The following is a 17,155-nucleotide window of genomic DNA, read 5'->3' as shown; positions in this document are numbered from 1 at the left end:
TACATCCCGTCAAGTATAGTTCATTGATTCTCACGTCAGCCTACGTGATCAACGCATGCAAGTAATGGCCACACCTCGTAATCAGACTAAGAGTCAAATTGCGTGACTCAGCCGGGTCACCCTTTTTCCATGAGGCCCATAGTTCCGCCTCATACATAACACCGATCAAGTTCATCTAATATCACAAATCTTTAACCGACTGTTTCATGTGAGGTTTCTTTTATATAATGATCTCAAACATAACGATGAGTCAAAACTTTATGGCCACTGCCCACAGCGAGACTGAATGCGATAAGAAACATAGAGACTAGGGGGACCACCAAAATTTGCTCGTTTGGCATCTGCAGCGCGATTTCTTGCAAAGGCTACTAACTGTTCGTCCAGTGAACATTTTCAACAGAAAACGAGTCGTCAGATAAGACCAGTTAGGCAACACTGTAATCACATTTACAACAAACAACTCATTCAACGCTGTTTTGGTGTACAGTGCAATTAGTACAGTGGATGGAGTTGTGCATTAGACTACTCGATTTTCACAATTCGATTTCGGGTCTAGATGTAACTTTTATTTTATTTAATAGACTGAGCGATTCTTAACTGTTATACAGCAGTTATAGCAGGACTTATGCAAAAAAGTGAAATTATTTAACGCTAACACAGAAATAACAGCACAGTTGTTTATTTTATTACTCCAATTTTAAAGACGTATTTTGACTTTCACTACTTACTCCGATATCTTCCAGCAGCACACTCTCCTATATTTTCCTAGAAATTGTTTTATTTTCCTTCCCTTCCGGAAAAAATCCGATTGCACCCCTATTCTTGCTTGTTATAGCCTACGTAGTTCCCATCAGTAATCAAAATCAGGCCTCCATGCCTCCTACGTGTAATGCTGCGCACTATTTCGTCCACGACATTCGAACCCAGGTTCAACTATACCTTCATGTCATTACTTGAGTCGATTAGTACGAATTATCATGCTTACGACTTTACTGTCTGTAAAGCCGCCACCAACGTAGCCCCTTCGGGCCGGCAACACATCTAACACGACACAGGACCGAGGATCCCATCCTCGTCGCCAGTTGTGTTGTAACTGACAATTCGAACGTTTTTATGACAACTTTTATTGACGTGAGTCTACATTGAAATGTCTGAATAACAACGAAAAGTCACAATCACAAAGCCAGTAATAATTTCCTACTAGAGGCAACAAAAGATAACTTCTAAGTTTCCCTCCTGAGTCCGTTGTAACGCACATACACTTAATTCCATGTATTATTCCGATGTCGAAGACGTAGTCTTCCGTGGAGACGTCCTTGAGGTCGGTATTCGGAGTGAGCGGATGTCCGGTGCTGGTTATAGCCTTTAAATAGTATTGGCCAGCCAATACAGCGCCGCGGATACTAAGTTTGGCAGATGTGACGAGCTTGGCACAAAGCCTCGGAAATCAAAGAAACAGATAAGAAAGTGCTGCGGACTTTGTGCCATCGTTTTTACCTCATTATCTTCGTTATACATGTACTACACTAAATAAAGTACCACACTATGTGCTCTTATTAAAATAAACTCTCCATGGTAGCTATTTCAATGTAATTTAATCACATTCAACAACTTACCGTATTGTAATGAGTAGGTTATCAGGGGGAGACATTGCAAGACGAAAATTTGTCTTGGTTTATCAAAGTAGATGATACTGCTTGCTCTGAAAAGTGGAAACTGTCTGGACTGTTTCTGTAATATTCGTGGAATTTATGACGGTGTTTGAGAGAGCTCACGAGAGACTGAACCGAATTACGCTGATGAGCCAAAACATAATGACACTATCCACCGCGACGTGGGATGCTGCCTGGAGGCATTGTGGGCACATAACGTGGTAACAAAAGCATGTAAGGGGAGCAGACATGGATGAGGAATCATCCTATAGAAGATATGATCTCCAAATGGGAAAATCCATTGAGATAAGCTTCTTCGACAAAGGACATATTATTACTAATATTATTCAGAGATTGTGAACAAGTGTCTCGAAAATGGCGAAGCTGGTCAAATGTCCTCGTGCTTCTGTTGTGAACATGTACTGAAAGAGATAGGACAGTGAAACTAGCACTAGGCGCTAAATGATTGGATGTCCACTACTCTTCACAGAATGTGGGGTACGGAGGCTTGTCTACTCTGCAAAATAGGATAGATGGTGATCTGTGGCATCTCTGGCGAAAGAGCACAATGCTGGTGCACGCACAAGTGTTTCGAGCACACCATTCACCAGACATTGTTGAACACTGAGCTCCACAGCAAAGAGTTCCTGCGTGTTCACTTGTTGACCCAACGACATCGCCAATTACGACTGCAGTGGACACGGGACCATGGGGATTCAAGCATCGATCAATGGAAGCGTGCCGGCTCTTCGTCTGAATCAAATTTTCGTACTCTAGGTGGATGGTCGTCTCCACAAATGCCGTCATCGAGGTTAACGGCGGCTCTAAACGTGCAGCACGCCGCGGACGCAGACCGGTAGAAGCAATATTACACTACGGGAGATATTCTCCTGTGCGTGCTAATGTAGCAGTCGAAGAGAGGCTGGCAGATACGAACTACCTCCATCGCTTCATGCTTAACGTCTTCTCCGACGAAGATGACATCTTTCAGCAGTATAATATAAAATTTTTGAATACATTCGCAGTCAGTTCAGCGTCGTGGATCGGCGCAGCCTGCTCCATGGAAGTCCACCTGCCGTTCTGGAGTCTGAAGATGATCCTTAAAGATTGAAACCGGTCACTTCGATTAAAAGAAACATGAGATCAAGGCTGCTTCTTAATTATCGTAATAATATGCCGTGCCTCGGAGCCAGAACCGTGCTACAGTATTTTTGAGGAGCCTTATAGGGAACTGATTGTGATGTCTCGGCGACATAACTGGCTCATCTGGCTCGCTATTGGGCGCCATCACTGCGTACGCAAATCAGCGGCCGTTATTTAAGCGAATTACATTAGTTGTGAGTAGACGTATAATTCCACGCACCTCCACAAACCTACAAACAGAATCAGTGATGTAATTCGTTCTAAAGACGGACAAACATGGTACGCTTTGGCTCGTCAGTGTATGTTTGATATTAATAGCGTTGTATGGGTGCACCTAGTAGTTCCTTCTCTTTTTCGGTTGTTTGAGCTCGTAATTGCAACTTAGCCAGAAACGGGATTCGTGCTGTCTTGTTTGTAGTAACACAGGTCGCGTCGCGTATCCTATAGCCCCAGTGGGAACGAGTGTCGCACCGATAAGCGTCGCGTCGCGCGAACTTATACTGACGTAAAAAAATCGCAACGCCAAAAAATAATTACTGTAGAGTAATGGAATATAGGGAATACATTTGTCTAATGCCCACATATGCTCTATAGGGAACACATCTGGAGACTGATCAGGCCAAGGAAACATGTCGACACTCTGTGGAGCGTATTGGGTTCCAACAGCGGTATTTGGGCGAGCGTTGTCCTGTAGTTCTGTAGTAAAACATCCTCTGGAGTGTTGTTCATGAATGGGAGCACAACAGGTCGAATTACCAGCTTTATTTACTAATTGACAGTCAGGGTGCATAGGATAACCGCGAGAGTGTTGCTGCTGTCATACGAAATCGCACCCCAGACCCTAACTCCAGGTGTACGTCAATGTGTCCAGTACGCAGACAGGTAAGATGCAGGCCTTCAGCTGGTCTCCTTCTAAACGGTACACGGCCAACACTGGCACCGAGGTAGAACCAGATTTCCATCAGAAAACACAACAGGTCACCAGCCCGGCCTCCAACGAACTCTAGCTTGAGACCACTGAAGTCGCAAATTGTGGCGATTTTGGGTCAGTGCGAGCCGTGTTGCGGCTCGCGTTGGTGCTGTTGGTAGGTTGGCATTGTATAATAGGGATAGTGGCGTCTAATTTTCTTCTCGTGTTTACCGGCTCCACTACATTTGCTAGCGTGGTCTGTTCACGAGTGGCAGCAACAACGGTTATCGATATCTAGTATGGTGGTACTGTCTATGGAGGGACGTCAAGTGTTTTCCGGATCGGTGTCTGTCGAGGAGTTGGGACGGAGCAGGAGTGAGGTCCAGCAGCGCTAGGACATGCCGGGACCGCTGGCGGCACGCAGCCATTGCCGGATCGAGGGGCTGTAGTTGTGAGGGCCACAACCTCTTTGTCCACTGGGCCCAGGACGTTTTAGTCGAGTGAACATTAACCCAGTAGTGAAACCTCATCTATATTGAGATCACGCCGTTTGAAACTTCCTGGAAGATTAAAACTGTGTGCCCGAGCGAGACTCGAACTCGGGTCCTTTGCCTTTGGCGGGCAAGTGCTCTACCATCTCAGCTACCGAAGCACGACTCACGCCCGGCCCTCACAGCTTTACTTCTGCCAGTATCTCGTCTCCTACCTTCCAAACTTTACAGAAGTTCTCCTGCGAAACTTGCAGAACTAACACTCCTGAAAGAAAGGATACTGTAGATACAAGTAGAGCACTTGCCCGTGAAAGGCAAAGGTCCCGAGTTCGAGTCTCGGTCGGGCACACAGTTTTAATCTGCCAGGAAGTTTCATATCAGCGCACGCTCCGCTGCAGAGTGAAAATCTCATTCTGGAAACATCCCCCAAGCTGTGGCTAAGCCATGTCTCCGCAGTATCCTTTCTTTCAGGAGTGCTAGTTCTGCAAGTTTCGCAGGAGAACTGTAAAGTTTGGAAGGTAGGAGACGAGATACTGGCGGAAGTAAAGCTGTGAGGGCCGGGTGTGAGTCGTGCTTCGGTAGCTCAGACGGTAGAGCACTTGCCCGCGGAAGGCAAAGGTCCCGAGTTCGAATCTCGGTCGGGCACACAGTTTTAATCTGCCAGGAAGTTTCATATCAGCGCACACTCCGCTGCAGAGTGAAAATCTCATTCTGGATCACGCCGTTTGTTTGCGCGTTGCTGCTCGCAGGGTCGCTGAGACAAAGAGCAACGAGAGGAGTGTTTGGAGTTGGTGAAATTAATTAGCCTCCGCTTCTTATTATTAATCATTGAATTCCTTGTGTTATTTTTGGTGAAGTTCAACCAGCGGTATTTTTCTGCCTAGTGGCCGCTAACGCCCCAGTTACCTGAAAGGGTAGGTTAGCGTATTTTCGTGGCAGTGTACCTTTCGTCGCCTTGCCGTTGCTGTCCGGTAAGGCATGTAGTTCGACAGCCTCCTTGATTGTGATTCGGATATTTGTATCTTTTGGACTACTCTGGTCGTAGTGGTTCCATCTGCTTCTGGATGTTCTAAGCACCAGATTCAGAAGACGCAGTGCTGTCCGCCGGTTCCGCCTTGCCTGAGTTATTCCATCGTTGTGTTGGTTACCAGACGTTAGGTAGATTTTGCAAGAGTGTTGGTCTGCGTTTAAACTGTCACTAGTCTGAGTTGCCATCCAGTTAAGTGAATACATCTCCTGGCTGCCTTTCTCATCGTTTACGAAGTTGAGCGACTTTCCCAGATCGATCCTTGGAGCACTGTCTAAGGCCCACTTCTCTCTTGATTTGGTCAGATTGTGATGATTGTTTTTTTTTTTTAATATTTTAATTTTGTATTATTACTGTTTGGGCCTTCAGCCGACAAAGAGTTTGAATTTCTTGTTAACAAGGCCTTCTGCTGCGAGTGTAACTTGTCTTAAGAAATTTTAATTAGACAAAATATCTTAACACTGAAATGTTGATGATTGTTCTTTAAATATCTCTCAAAGAAGTTTAATTGCTTCTCAAAAATTTGCTATCCAGGTCTTCAGCCATCCAAATGTTTTCTGAGTTATTACTGTTGGGGCCATCAGTCGACAAATAATTTGAATTACTTGTCAATGAGGCCTTCAGCCATGAATGCAATTGGTCTTAAGAATTTTTAATTACGTATTGTCTCTAAATAGTGAAATTTTGATGATTGCCCTTTTTTAAATATTTTAGTATCTCTTGGAGAAGTTTAACTGGTTCTTAACAATTAGCAATCCAAGCCTTCAGCCGTCAAATTGTTTTTTGTTATTACTATTGGGGCCTTCAGGCAACAAATAATTTGAATTACTGGTCAATAAGGCTTTCAGCGGTGAGTGCAACTTGCTTAAGTATTTTTTTAATAAGAGATTGTGTCTTAACATTCAAATTTCATGATTGTTCCTTATTGTCAACTTTATTTGAAATTATTTCCAAATAAAGTGCACGTGATTTAAAGAAAAAACTGAGCAACAAACGGTAACTGATTACGGCCCTGTGCACACCGAATACTGCCTTTCACTAAGTACCACGTCTCAGTCAGTGGAATGTACCACGTCACAGTGGGTCTGGCTCGGAGCTTCCTTGAAGTAACAGATTTTTAACTGTTCGTTGTGTTTCTGTGATGCCAAATGCTGCTCAGATTGCTGCAGCGCTGTGAGCCATAGCCATACATCAAACAAGATGGTCTTCCCTCTTCGCAGTACCCTGTGGCCATCCAAAGCCGAGTCTTCTTGCGACCGTACAGTCCCGTGCCCACCGCTGCCAGCAATCATGTACAGTGGCTACATTCTCGTCAAGTGTTTCTGCACAGTATCACAGACGGAGCATCCAGCTTCTCGTAACCCTGTTACGCGACCTCGTTCGAACTCAGTGAGGTGTTGATAATGGTAACTTTGTCGCCTTATAGGCATCTTGACTAACGTCAGTTCATCACGTCCATTCTCAAAGGTAACTAACAAATGGTTCAAACTGCTCTGAGCACTATGGGACTTAACTTCTAAGGTCATCAGTCCCCTAGAACTTGGAACTAATTAAGCCTAACTAACCTAAGGACATTACACACATCCATGCCCGAGGCAGGATTCTAACCTGCGACCGTAGCGGTCACGCGGTTCCAGACTGTAGCGCCTAGAACGGCTCGGCCACCCCGGCCGGCGGTAACTAACACTAAGGATCGTTATAGCGTGTATTTAAAACAAATATACCAACATCACCCACGCGCTGCTGGGGTGAAATACACTACTGGCCATTAAAATTGCTACACCACGAAGATGACGTGCTACAGACGCGAAATTTAACCGACAGGAAGAAGATTCTGTGATATGCAAATGATTAGCTTTTCAGAGCATTCACACAAGGTTGGCGCCGGCGACGACACCTACAACGTGCTAACATGAGGAAAGTTTCCTACTGATTTCTCATACAGAAACAGCAGTTGACCGGAGTTGCCTGGTGAAACGTTGTTGTGATGCCTCATCTAAGGAAGAGAAATGCGTATCATCACGTTTCCGACTTTGATAAAAGTCGGATTGTAGGGTATCGCGATTGCGGTTTATCGTGTCACGACTTTGATGTTCGCGTTCGTCGAGATCCAATGACTGTTAGCAGAATATGGAATCGGTGGGTTCAGGAGGGTAATACGGAACGCCGTGCTGGATCCCAACGGCCTCATATCACTAGTAGTCGAGATGACAGTCATGTTATCCGCATAGCCACGTCTCGATCCCTGAGTCAACAGATGTGGACGTTTGCAAGAAAACAACCATCTGCACGAAGAGTTCGACGACGTTTGCAGCAGTATTGACTATCAGCTCGGAGACCATGGCTGCGGTTACCCTTGACGCTGCATCACAGACAGGAGCGCCTGCGGTGGTGTACTCAACAACGAACCTGTGTGCACGAATGGCAAAACGTAATTTTTTCGGATGAATCCAGGTTCTGTTTACAGCATCATGAAGGTCGCATCCGTGTTTAACGACATCGCGGTGAACGCACATTGGAAGCGTGCATTCGTCATCGCCATAATGGCGTATCACCCAGCGTGATGGTATGGGGTGCCATTGGTTACACGTCTCGGTCACCTCTTGTTCGCATTGACGGCACTTTTAACAGTGGACTTTACATTTCAGATGTGTTACGACCTTTATTCGATCTCTGCGAAACCCTACATTTCAGCAGGATAATGCACGACCGCATGTTACAGGTCCCGTAAGGGCCTTTCTGGATACAGAAAATGTTCGACTGCTGCCCTGGCCAGCACATTCTCCAGGTCTCTCACTAATGCCAAACGTCTGATCAATGGTGGCCGAGCAACTGGCTCGTCGCAATACGCCAGTCACTACTCTTGATGAACTGTGGTATCGTGTTGAAGCTGCGTGGGCAGCTATACCTGTACACGCCATCCGAGCTCTGTTTGACTCAATACCCAGGCGTATCAAGGTCGTTATTACGGCCCAAGGTGGTTGTTCTGGGTTCTGATTTCTCAGGATCTATTCACCCAAATTGTCTGAAAATGTAATCGCATGTCAGTTCTAGTATAATATATGAATAGACAGCACCTTTCAGATGTAGAAATCCATACACCAACTTTCGCTTACGTCGCACAACTCCTTCTTGTTGTTGTGATTCTTTAGCCGTCGGTGCACAACGAATCGTACCAGAGCGAGAACTGCACCTTACAGTTACACGCTGCGTTAATGCAGAGTATGATGCGATACCGCGTGGCCCATTTTCGCTGAGAACGCCACCGGGCACCTTTCAAATGGAGCCGGGTCCCAGCAGAATGCGGGTCGCGGTACAAAGGCAGAAAAGTGCTGAACAGCGAACAGCGGCAGGCCGAGATGTATCCACTGTGCCGTGGACACCGCAGACGGGTGCTGCGGACAATGGCCGCCACTCTCCCGGATTACAACCGCGGCGCGCGACCCGGACCCACAATGCCGCGCGGCGTGGTGCCACGTCACGGCTCCCGCCTTCCCCTCCGCTGGAACTCGCGGCCGCAGCGGCCCTCCAGAAATAACCCCCTCCCCTCTTCCAGGTTTCTGCACGATGTACCCTCTGCGATGATGCCCGTGCTCAGGTGCTACAGCGATCCTGCGCCTTCTGCAGAGAGTATGCTACTGTTCGCTCTATTGTCCGAGAGCAAGACGGCTACTTAACTCGTGGTCGCCGGCCGGAGTAGTTCTAAGTTCTAGGGGACTGATGACCTCAGAAGTTAAGTCCCATAGTGCTCAGAGCCATTTGAACCATTTGAACTCGTGGTCACGCTCACAGCAACATCACTATAACGGAAGGACGCTCCACGAAAGCACATGAAAGTATTAACCTCGGAGCTAACACTCTCACGGGCTCCAATGCATTTCGGAGACTGTGGAAATTGTTGTATAACACTTGAATATTAGCATGTTTTACTTTTCCGCAGATACAAGTAAGTTGCGTGTTGATCGGGCAGTGACATTTGTTGTGTGAGAAAAGTATTATTTTTGCATATGAACGACGTTAGTTCCATGTCCTCTAGTCGAGTAGCTGCTTTGTTTTCGGCCCACCCGAAGGCCTACTGGCTGTGTGACAAAGTTTTAAATGCCGATCCATTGTAAAATCAGTGAAAAGCAGTCTAGATCGGTTTGGTTATTTTATTAAAATGACCAGTTTCGGTCTAGTCTTGGGCCATCTTCAGAAAAGCACCATTAGCTGATGTTGATGATGTCTAGAACAGTCAGTAGACCTCAGTGGCTGAAACCGCTCAAGTTTCGCTGGAACAATTTCAGCGACTGAGAGCGATGTGCTCACCACATGCCCCTCCATATCTGCATCCAGTGACGCCTATGGGCTGAGGATGACATGGCGGTCAGTCTGTACCATTGGGCCTACATGGCCTTTTCGGGCGGAGATTAGTTTTTTTAAGTAATCTGACAGAAAATATATAGAAAATGAAACACAATAATTTGTTATGTTACAGGTCCAATTGAAGGACTTGGGAGTTACAGCTACACGGCATGCTTCCACCTGGTGCAGCAGTTACAGGGAGCATCCAATGTTGACGCTTACATGATATCTTAAATACAGCACCAAAGTGTAAGGAATGAATCTATATCATCACATTTATCATTACTTTATATTTAACATGAAAGAAGAAAACCTATTTCTTATGTGTCTAAAGAGGGCTACCTACATACAGTGATCGCAGGCAATTCTATTGGCACAACACCTATCCTGGGGCAAATGACTAGCACGATACCAGTATGGCAAGGGTGGCACGAGGACAATTTGTAGTGTGGGTTGCCTACATCAGGGGCAAGCATGTTCTCAGAGACCAATCCATTGTTCTTTTTTCATTGACATGTTATGAACCCCTGGGGATAATCCTTCCTTTTAATTGACAGGTCCTTAACCTATTGTTCCCCCGTCCCTTCCCCCCCCCCCCCATTCCTCCCTTCCAACCCCTCAGGAAACCTCCAACTCCCCCCCCTCCCCCTCGTTGAAACAACTACACTTTCAGACCTGAGTTATTCAAGTAGAATCCTCTCACTCTATCAATTTGATTGACTGCTTAATTAAGTTGATCAATTAATTAACGCCTCACCCTCTGGTAAGCCCCTTTACCCTGCCCTCCCCTTTATCCCTCCCCTGCTTGGAAATGGGAGGCTCTGTGGTGAAGAAGAAGGCTCTCAGGACAGAAAATTCAATCACAAAGCAGAGGGTATATTCTTTACATACAAAAAATTAAGTTTTCAGGGGTTGGATTTCTCTTCGTCATCACTCTCTGTTGTATGGGAAGATGCAGGTCTTGTAAAGAAGTAACTAAATTGACCGCTTTTTTTATTCTGATCGCGCAAGGAATACTGTCATGCAACACCCATCGTGTGTAATTACGCTGTTAAAAATCGTTCCATCGCAAAGCATGCGCCGTCCACTGGACCACAGAAGTTGCCACCTGCGCAGGCTGGCCGGAGTCGGGGTGCACGGGCGAAAGCCTGAGAGGCGGCTACGACATGCACGGCTGTGCGCTAGGGGTCCGTGACTGACAGACCGTATGTCATGCTAAAACCCAAACGAAGCATCCGAGAAATTCCCGTCGAAACACGTGCCACTGCTGGGCCTGGACGCTCCGTCAGTCGTGATCGGACAGAACCGCAAACAAAGTAGCATTTATCCGGTAAACCCTTTTGGAATTCCGACGGACGCGAGACACCTTCCTTTCAAGCTAAATTCCTGACTGAGAATGGATTCCGCCATGAGCTCTAAGCTGCCACCTATGCTGGAGAGAAAGGATCTCACGACAAGAAATTCAATTATATAGCATAGGCTTATAAAATCCAATTTGAAGGGGCTGGATCTCACTTTTACTTGGTGGGAAAACCTCACATCCGGCAACTACGTGTCCTAATCATGTAATTACATGCCGGCAGATTGGAGGTGTCGTCTTACTGGAAAATTTTCCTTTGTGCACTCACCTTGACATACGGGGATCGACTGAACTAGTGCATAGTGCTACCACCAGAGGACGTTCCACCCTCCCTACCCTCGCCCCCTCCCTTCCCAACCCTCCAAGAAAAAACTGGTAGGCAAAAGACTCACTCTGTGCTGGAGCAGAAGGATCTCATAACACGAAATTCAAATGAAAGTCAATAATATATTGATACCAACTCCTTATTTAATCACTCTGCGGGAGATGGGGTTCCCCCATTTATGTAGACATCATGACTGCACTCCCCCCTCCATCCCCCCACCCCTACCTTGCTCCCCATGAAGCAATAACTGTAACACAAGGGAATGGAATGAAGAGCGATATAGCAGCTACGGTTGGGGTCTCTCGCGTTTGTGTGCACCGCCACAAAAGCCAAAATAGCCCAAAATCCTAATTACAGATCACGTTACTAAATACCACCGATCACGGACCAGGTATCGAACTCTCTTGGGCTCGCGGCCCGTGACTGAGTGGCAAACATTTACGTTGCATAATTATGTAAGTACGCCACTTTCCCATCTGTAGCTTTCATTTTAGTATATCAACCTCCTCGTACTTGTATGCTAGTAGTCCCTCCTCTTTTTCTCAGTTGGTTGAACCTGAAGAAGTATTAAGCTTCAAAACTGGTCGTTGAACAAATTAAGTAAATTACTGGCAGTTGAAGCAGATTTTTATTCTACAAATATCTTCAGGTACCATATATCTTAAGTACTAGCATTCACTCAGTAACGGTGGAAGTTAGGTGCAATTTTCGTTTAACTCACACCAAGCCTCCTAAGTCGCAATGGATCATGATGCTCCACTCCCACATTATTTTTCGTGTCATGTAGTGCTATGACGTGTCGCCATTGTCTTCAGGGTGAAAGGATGGATTACACGCTACAAGGCAGATATTCCTGTCTAATTCAGATGTTCATGTAAGTACTGGGTAATACTGATTTTCATACCCTGGCTAGAGCAGATCCGAGTAGCCATGTGACGTCCGCTCCTTGAGCCGAGATAATGTTTGAGCCCGGCTCGGGACTGACCTGAGCAGTGTGAGGTTGTTGGTGGCATGCAGCAGCGCCTCCTCCAGCTCCGCGCGCCGGAAGTTCCAGGAGGCGACCGCCGCCCCCGCTCCAGCCGCCACAGCGTCGCCCGCCCCCACACACCAGCACGTGTAGTTGTCCGCCGACGCGCGTTCGCACTGCAACAACATACATCACTATCATGTGCTGCATCTGTTGGGGTGTATTTGGAAGCGAAACCCACCTTTCTCTCCGTCTCTAGTCATATCGTTTGTGATACCTTAATTCAAGATTAAGTTAATGAATGGGAATGTGTTATCTGCACAACAGTTACAAATACGACAACACGTCTACAATGTTTGTATTTTTCAGTGTTTGTATAGTACTATGCAATGTCCTTCAGACATGCGTGTGTAGCACTATATAGATCCCGAAAAAGACAGAAACTGCAAATTTGTATTGCATGCCAGGACAGGTCAAAACCATGACAGTAACACATTCTCTCCCTGTGCGGTAATACACACAACGCGTGCGAGCACTAATGGGCGTATACGCTATGACAAGTGGAGGTTTCGATTGCCTAGGGAGGTGTGCAGGGATAGCTAGAGAGGTTAAGGCGACTGCTGGCATTAAGCACTAAATCTAGGTTCAAGTCACGATCCAGTAGAGATTTCATGTGTCACTAATAAATTGTGCAGCAGATGTCTAATCATAATCACAGCATTCGCAGTTTATCAATACATTTATTCCACCTCATACGGCTTTAGATCATCGGTAGTAACTGTTCCTTCAGAAGGACTCCGCATAGTGCTATACGGACGCTGAAAAGTACCACATTACAAACTTGTATTACTTGCCAAGATAGACGAAAATGATGATGGTAACATACTCTCTCCCTGTGTGGGAATACACATAATGAATGCGTGCACTAAAGGACGTAGGCGCTGTGACGTATGGAGGTTAGACTGATCTGGGAGACGTGCACGGATAGATGAAGTAGTTAAAGCGATTACTTGCATTGAGAGAGATGAGGTGGAAGAAGCATATCAGAATTGTGGTAGGGAAGGCGAATGGCCGACTTCGATTTATTGGGAGAGTTTTAGGAAAGAGTGATTCATCTGTAAAGGAGACCGCATATAGAACGCTGGTGCGATCTGTTCTTGATTACTGCTAGAGTGTTCGAGATCCGTACCAGGTCGGATTGAAGGAAGACATCTGAGAAATTCAGAGGCGGGCTGCTAGATATGTTACCGGTAGGTTCGAACAACACGTCTTACGGAGATGCTTCGGTAACTAAAATGGCAATCCCTAAAGGAAAGTCGACGTTCTTTTCCAGAAACACGGCTGATAGAATTTAGAGAACCGGCGTTTGCAGCAGACTGCCGAACGATTCTAGTGCCGCCAACATACATTGCTCCTAAGGACCACAAAGATAAGATACGGGAAATTAGGGCTCATTCGGAGGCACATAGACAGTCGTCCTTCCCTCGCTCTGTTTGCGAGTGGAACAGGAGGGGAAATGTCGGTATTTTGCGGAGTTTAGATGTAGAAGTAGGTGTACATCCGCGTTAAAGTCCAGGTCCAGTACAAATTTTCATGCGTCGCTAATAAGTTGTACAGTGACTGCGTAATCGAAGACATGCGCGGAGAAACAGGCAAACCCTCAAATGCGAAAACTTAGAACGAGTGCTGCCACCTACTGCTGGGTACGTGCTTTATCAAAATTGACATTTGCCTCACCCCTAAGTGATATTTACGGGTGACACCACTTTTAATGTCAATTTAAATAGTTACCATACACAGCAACAGCTGGCAACACTTATCTCTAAGATTTTACAGTTGAGGGTTGCTCGTTCCTCCGCGCATGTCTTCAGTTGCATTCGCAATTTGCGAATTCATTTCTTCTACATTTTTGAAGCATTTCTGTCCTAAGGAGAATTCCATGAGTTTTCTTTTTTCACTGGAGGCTGTCGGCGCAAGTTAGACGTCAGATGAGCATGACCGAGACAAGTAGCTGTTCAAGTCCAGGGTATTCCTATATATCGGCAATGTTACCGCTCGCTCCTTCCAGTTTCTTGATTTTTCCCTTACAATCTGCGCCTGTCCTGTCCGCCTCACCCCCACCCTCACCTACCTTGGACTCACCATTGACCGTCACCTCACCTGGAACCCTCATCTCCGCTCTATCCACTCCAAAGCCCACAACCACCTCCGACTCCTTAAACTCGTCTCTGGACGGACGTTAGGGGTTGAATCCCTCTGCCATCCTCCACACCTACAAATCCTTAATCAGTCCCATCCTCTGCTGCGCCAGTCCCGCCTGGATATCCGCCCCCCCCCCCCACACAAGTTCTATAGTTCCTGCAGATCCTCGAGCTCCATGCACTCTGCCACATCTTCTATATACATCTCCCATCACTCACGTGGATCCTCTATGACCTGATTCCTTTCCCCCCTCTCTTCCTTTTCCTGGAACATATCCATGTCTGATCCTCACCTCCCCCTACCTTCCTCAGTCAAAAGGACTGGGCTTCTTCTCCCCCTCCTTGCATCCTGTTTTTTCCTCGCCTATCCTCTCCTTGACTTCGTTCTCTCCCCCCCGAGTCCTTTTGCTTTCTCCTCCGCTGCCTTCCCCAATCCTTCTCGCATCCACCCTGCCCCCCCTTTTCTGTGTCCTCTCGCTCTTTCGGCTCCCTCCATTTTGTTTTCGCCACCCTTCTTTCCCCTCATCCATCTGCCCCCCCCCCCCCCCATCTGCCTTAGGCTGTTAGGCTGTTGTGTGTTATTTTCGTCTCTAATCTATGGTGCAGTGTTTGAGTGTTTAATGTAGTGTGCCCCGTTTTTACACTGTTGCGAACAGAAAACATACTGTCGGCGTGTTTTTTAAATTGTGCCTGAGAACTAACTGTATTTCTTTGTTAGCATCGTCAGCCCTTGTTTTTTCTATTTTAACTTCCGCAACTATTCCGCCACTTTACTGTTTTTAACGAAGTCACCGTTTTATCACCTTTATTATATTGTTTGTTATCTTCCCATTAGGTTTTTAATAACTCTTCTATCGGCTGTAGAGATGCGTATTAAGCTGCTGTCAACCCCCCTCTGCGGGAGGGGGGGGGGGACGGAAATTACGAATTACGTGCCCCGTTCATTTGCATCTAATGTTAACCCATGAGAACGTTCTCGAAATGTTTCTGAATGGTGTAACTTGGGCTGTTATTCCCCTAGTCAGACGTGGCGATCCGCCTAGCGCCCACATTCAAGCTGACAGTCATACCGCCCTCGGGCTCGGCTTCAATCAGCTGGGTGATTTCTATCCGAGGTCGGCGCTTCTCCCCGAATCCGGAAGCGGCGTGCTAACACGCGCAGCCAACCAGGCGTGTAATCGTAAAGGAACGCAGTGTCAAAGTAAGTCCTTTATCCTCCTTGATAAAGGATGATATGAGATTGCGGAAGGGTAAATAACACAATGAGAGTGTGGCAAAGCCTGCATTGCTCGGACCACACTCACAAGTGAAAGGTGTTTTGAACATGATAGCCGCACTCTCCTTTCACAGTCCAGTAAGTCAGCTATAGCCGAGCATTGTATCCGCACAGGACATTCTATGGATCATTCCGCCAGGGAAATCTTGGCTCCGGTGGGATCCTTCTGGGATACAAATGTTTGGGAATCTGTGGTACTTGTGCTGTCAACTACACAGGGAGTTCACCTAAAAGTCGTCAGGCGCCTTTTTTCGGGTGTTCCACAGGATATCTGCAATTTCATTTTGCAATGTGTAACTAGAGTCAGCTCGTACAAACACTGCTCATCATGTCCTTCATGCGGAGTCCAGCGCCGATGGAAAGCGACGGTTTTTTTCCCGTTGCAAGTAAAATGTATTCAAAGTGCAGAAGCGCTGCTCAATCGCTGCTGGAGTACTGGTCGTTCTTCGTGCTTTACAGTCCCTGCTAAAACACATCGATAAAACGAATAACGCATTAATCTGGGACCGAGGCATCGTAAAGTTTCAATTAATTTTTTTTTTTTTTTTTTTTTTTTTTTTTTTTTTTTAATGGGAAACGAAGCGACTCTTTTTGTCGCAGCTGGAAGTCTTACGATAGGGGTGATTAGTAAGATCTGTCTGGGCTCTATCCAGCTATATATTGCAAAAACCAAAATTGCATTTATTTGCCCAGTCGCCAGAGTAAGTGCTCCTGGCAACCCAAATGAGAAATATCCGGTAATCCGAGTCCAATGTAAACACTAGCGTGGACCAAAAAGTAATGCCTCCTTTGTCATAAAAAATTAATAACGAACATATAACATTGTAATTAGTGCAGTTCATAGCCTGAACTGTCCTCTACATAAAATTACAATATAATTACCGTACATTTGAACATATTTGCCCCATTGTCGAAACCAGGCATCAAAACTAGTTTGGGGAAATCTATACTACTGGCCATTAAAATTGCTACACCAAGAAGAAATGCAGATGATACACGGGTATTCATTGGACAAACATATTATACTAGAACTGACATGTCATTACATTTTCAGACAATTTCGGTGCATAGATCCTGAGAAATCAGTACCCACAACAACCACCTCTGGCCGTAATAACGGCCTTGATACGCCTGGTCATTGAGTCAAACAGAGCTTGGATGGTGCGTACAGGTACAGCTGCCAATGCAGCTTCAACATGATACGACATTTCATCAACAGTAGTGACTGGCGTATTGTGACGAGCCAGTTGCTCGGCCACCATTGACCAGACGTTTTCAGTTGGTGAAAGATCTGGAGAATGTGCTGGCCAGGGCAACAGTCGAACATTTTCTGTATCCAGAAAGGCCCGTACAGGACCTGCAACATGCGGTCGTGCATTATCCCGCTGAAATGTAGGGTTTCGCAGGGACCGAGTGAAGGGTAGAGCCACGGGTCGTAACATGCTGCTGCAAACGTCGT

At 46.3% G+C, this 17,155-nt stretch overlaps 1 protein-coding gene across 1 annotated transcript in view; it reads right to left on the bottom strand.

Moving 5' to 3' along the window:
• Window positions 1–17,155, bottom strand: part of LOC124593877 (probable G-protein coupled receptor 158) — a 343,981-nt gene that overhangs the window by 255,808 nt on the left and 71,018 nt on the right. The window contains exon 3 of the mRNA XM_047132224.1: window positions 12,238–12,395. Within this exon, the coding sequence (XP_046988180.1) occupies window positions 12,238–12,395 (158 nt within the window). The remainder of the gene's footprint in view (window positions 1–12,237; window positions 12,396–17,155) is intronic.

This window comes from Schistocerca americana, chromosome 2 (assembly GCF_021461395.2).
Source record: "Schistocerca americana isolate TAMUIC-IGC-003095 chromosome 2, iqSchAmer2.1, whole genome shotgun sequence".
NCBI lineage: Eukaryota > Metazoa > Arthropoda > Insecta > Orthoptera > Acrididae > Schistocerca > Schistocerca americana.
This window is presented reverse-complemented; position numbering and strand designations above follow the sequence as displayed.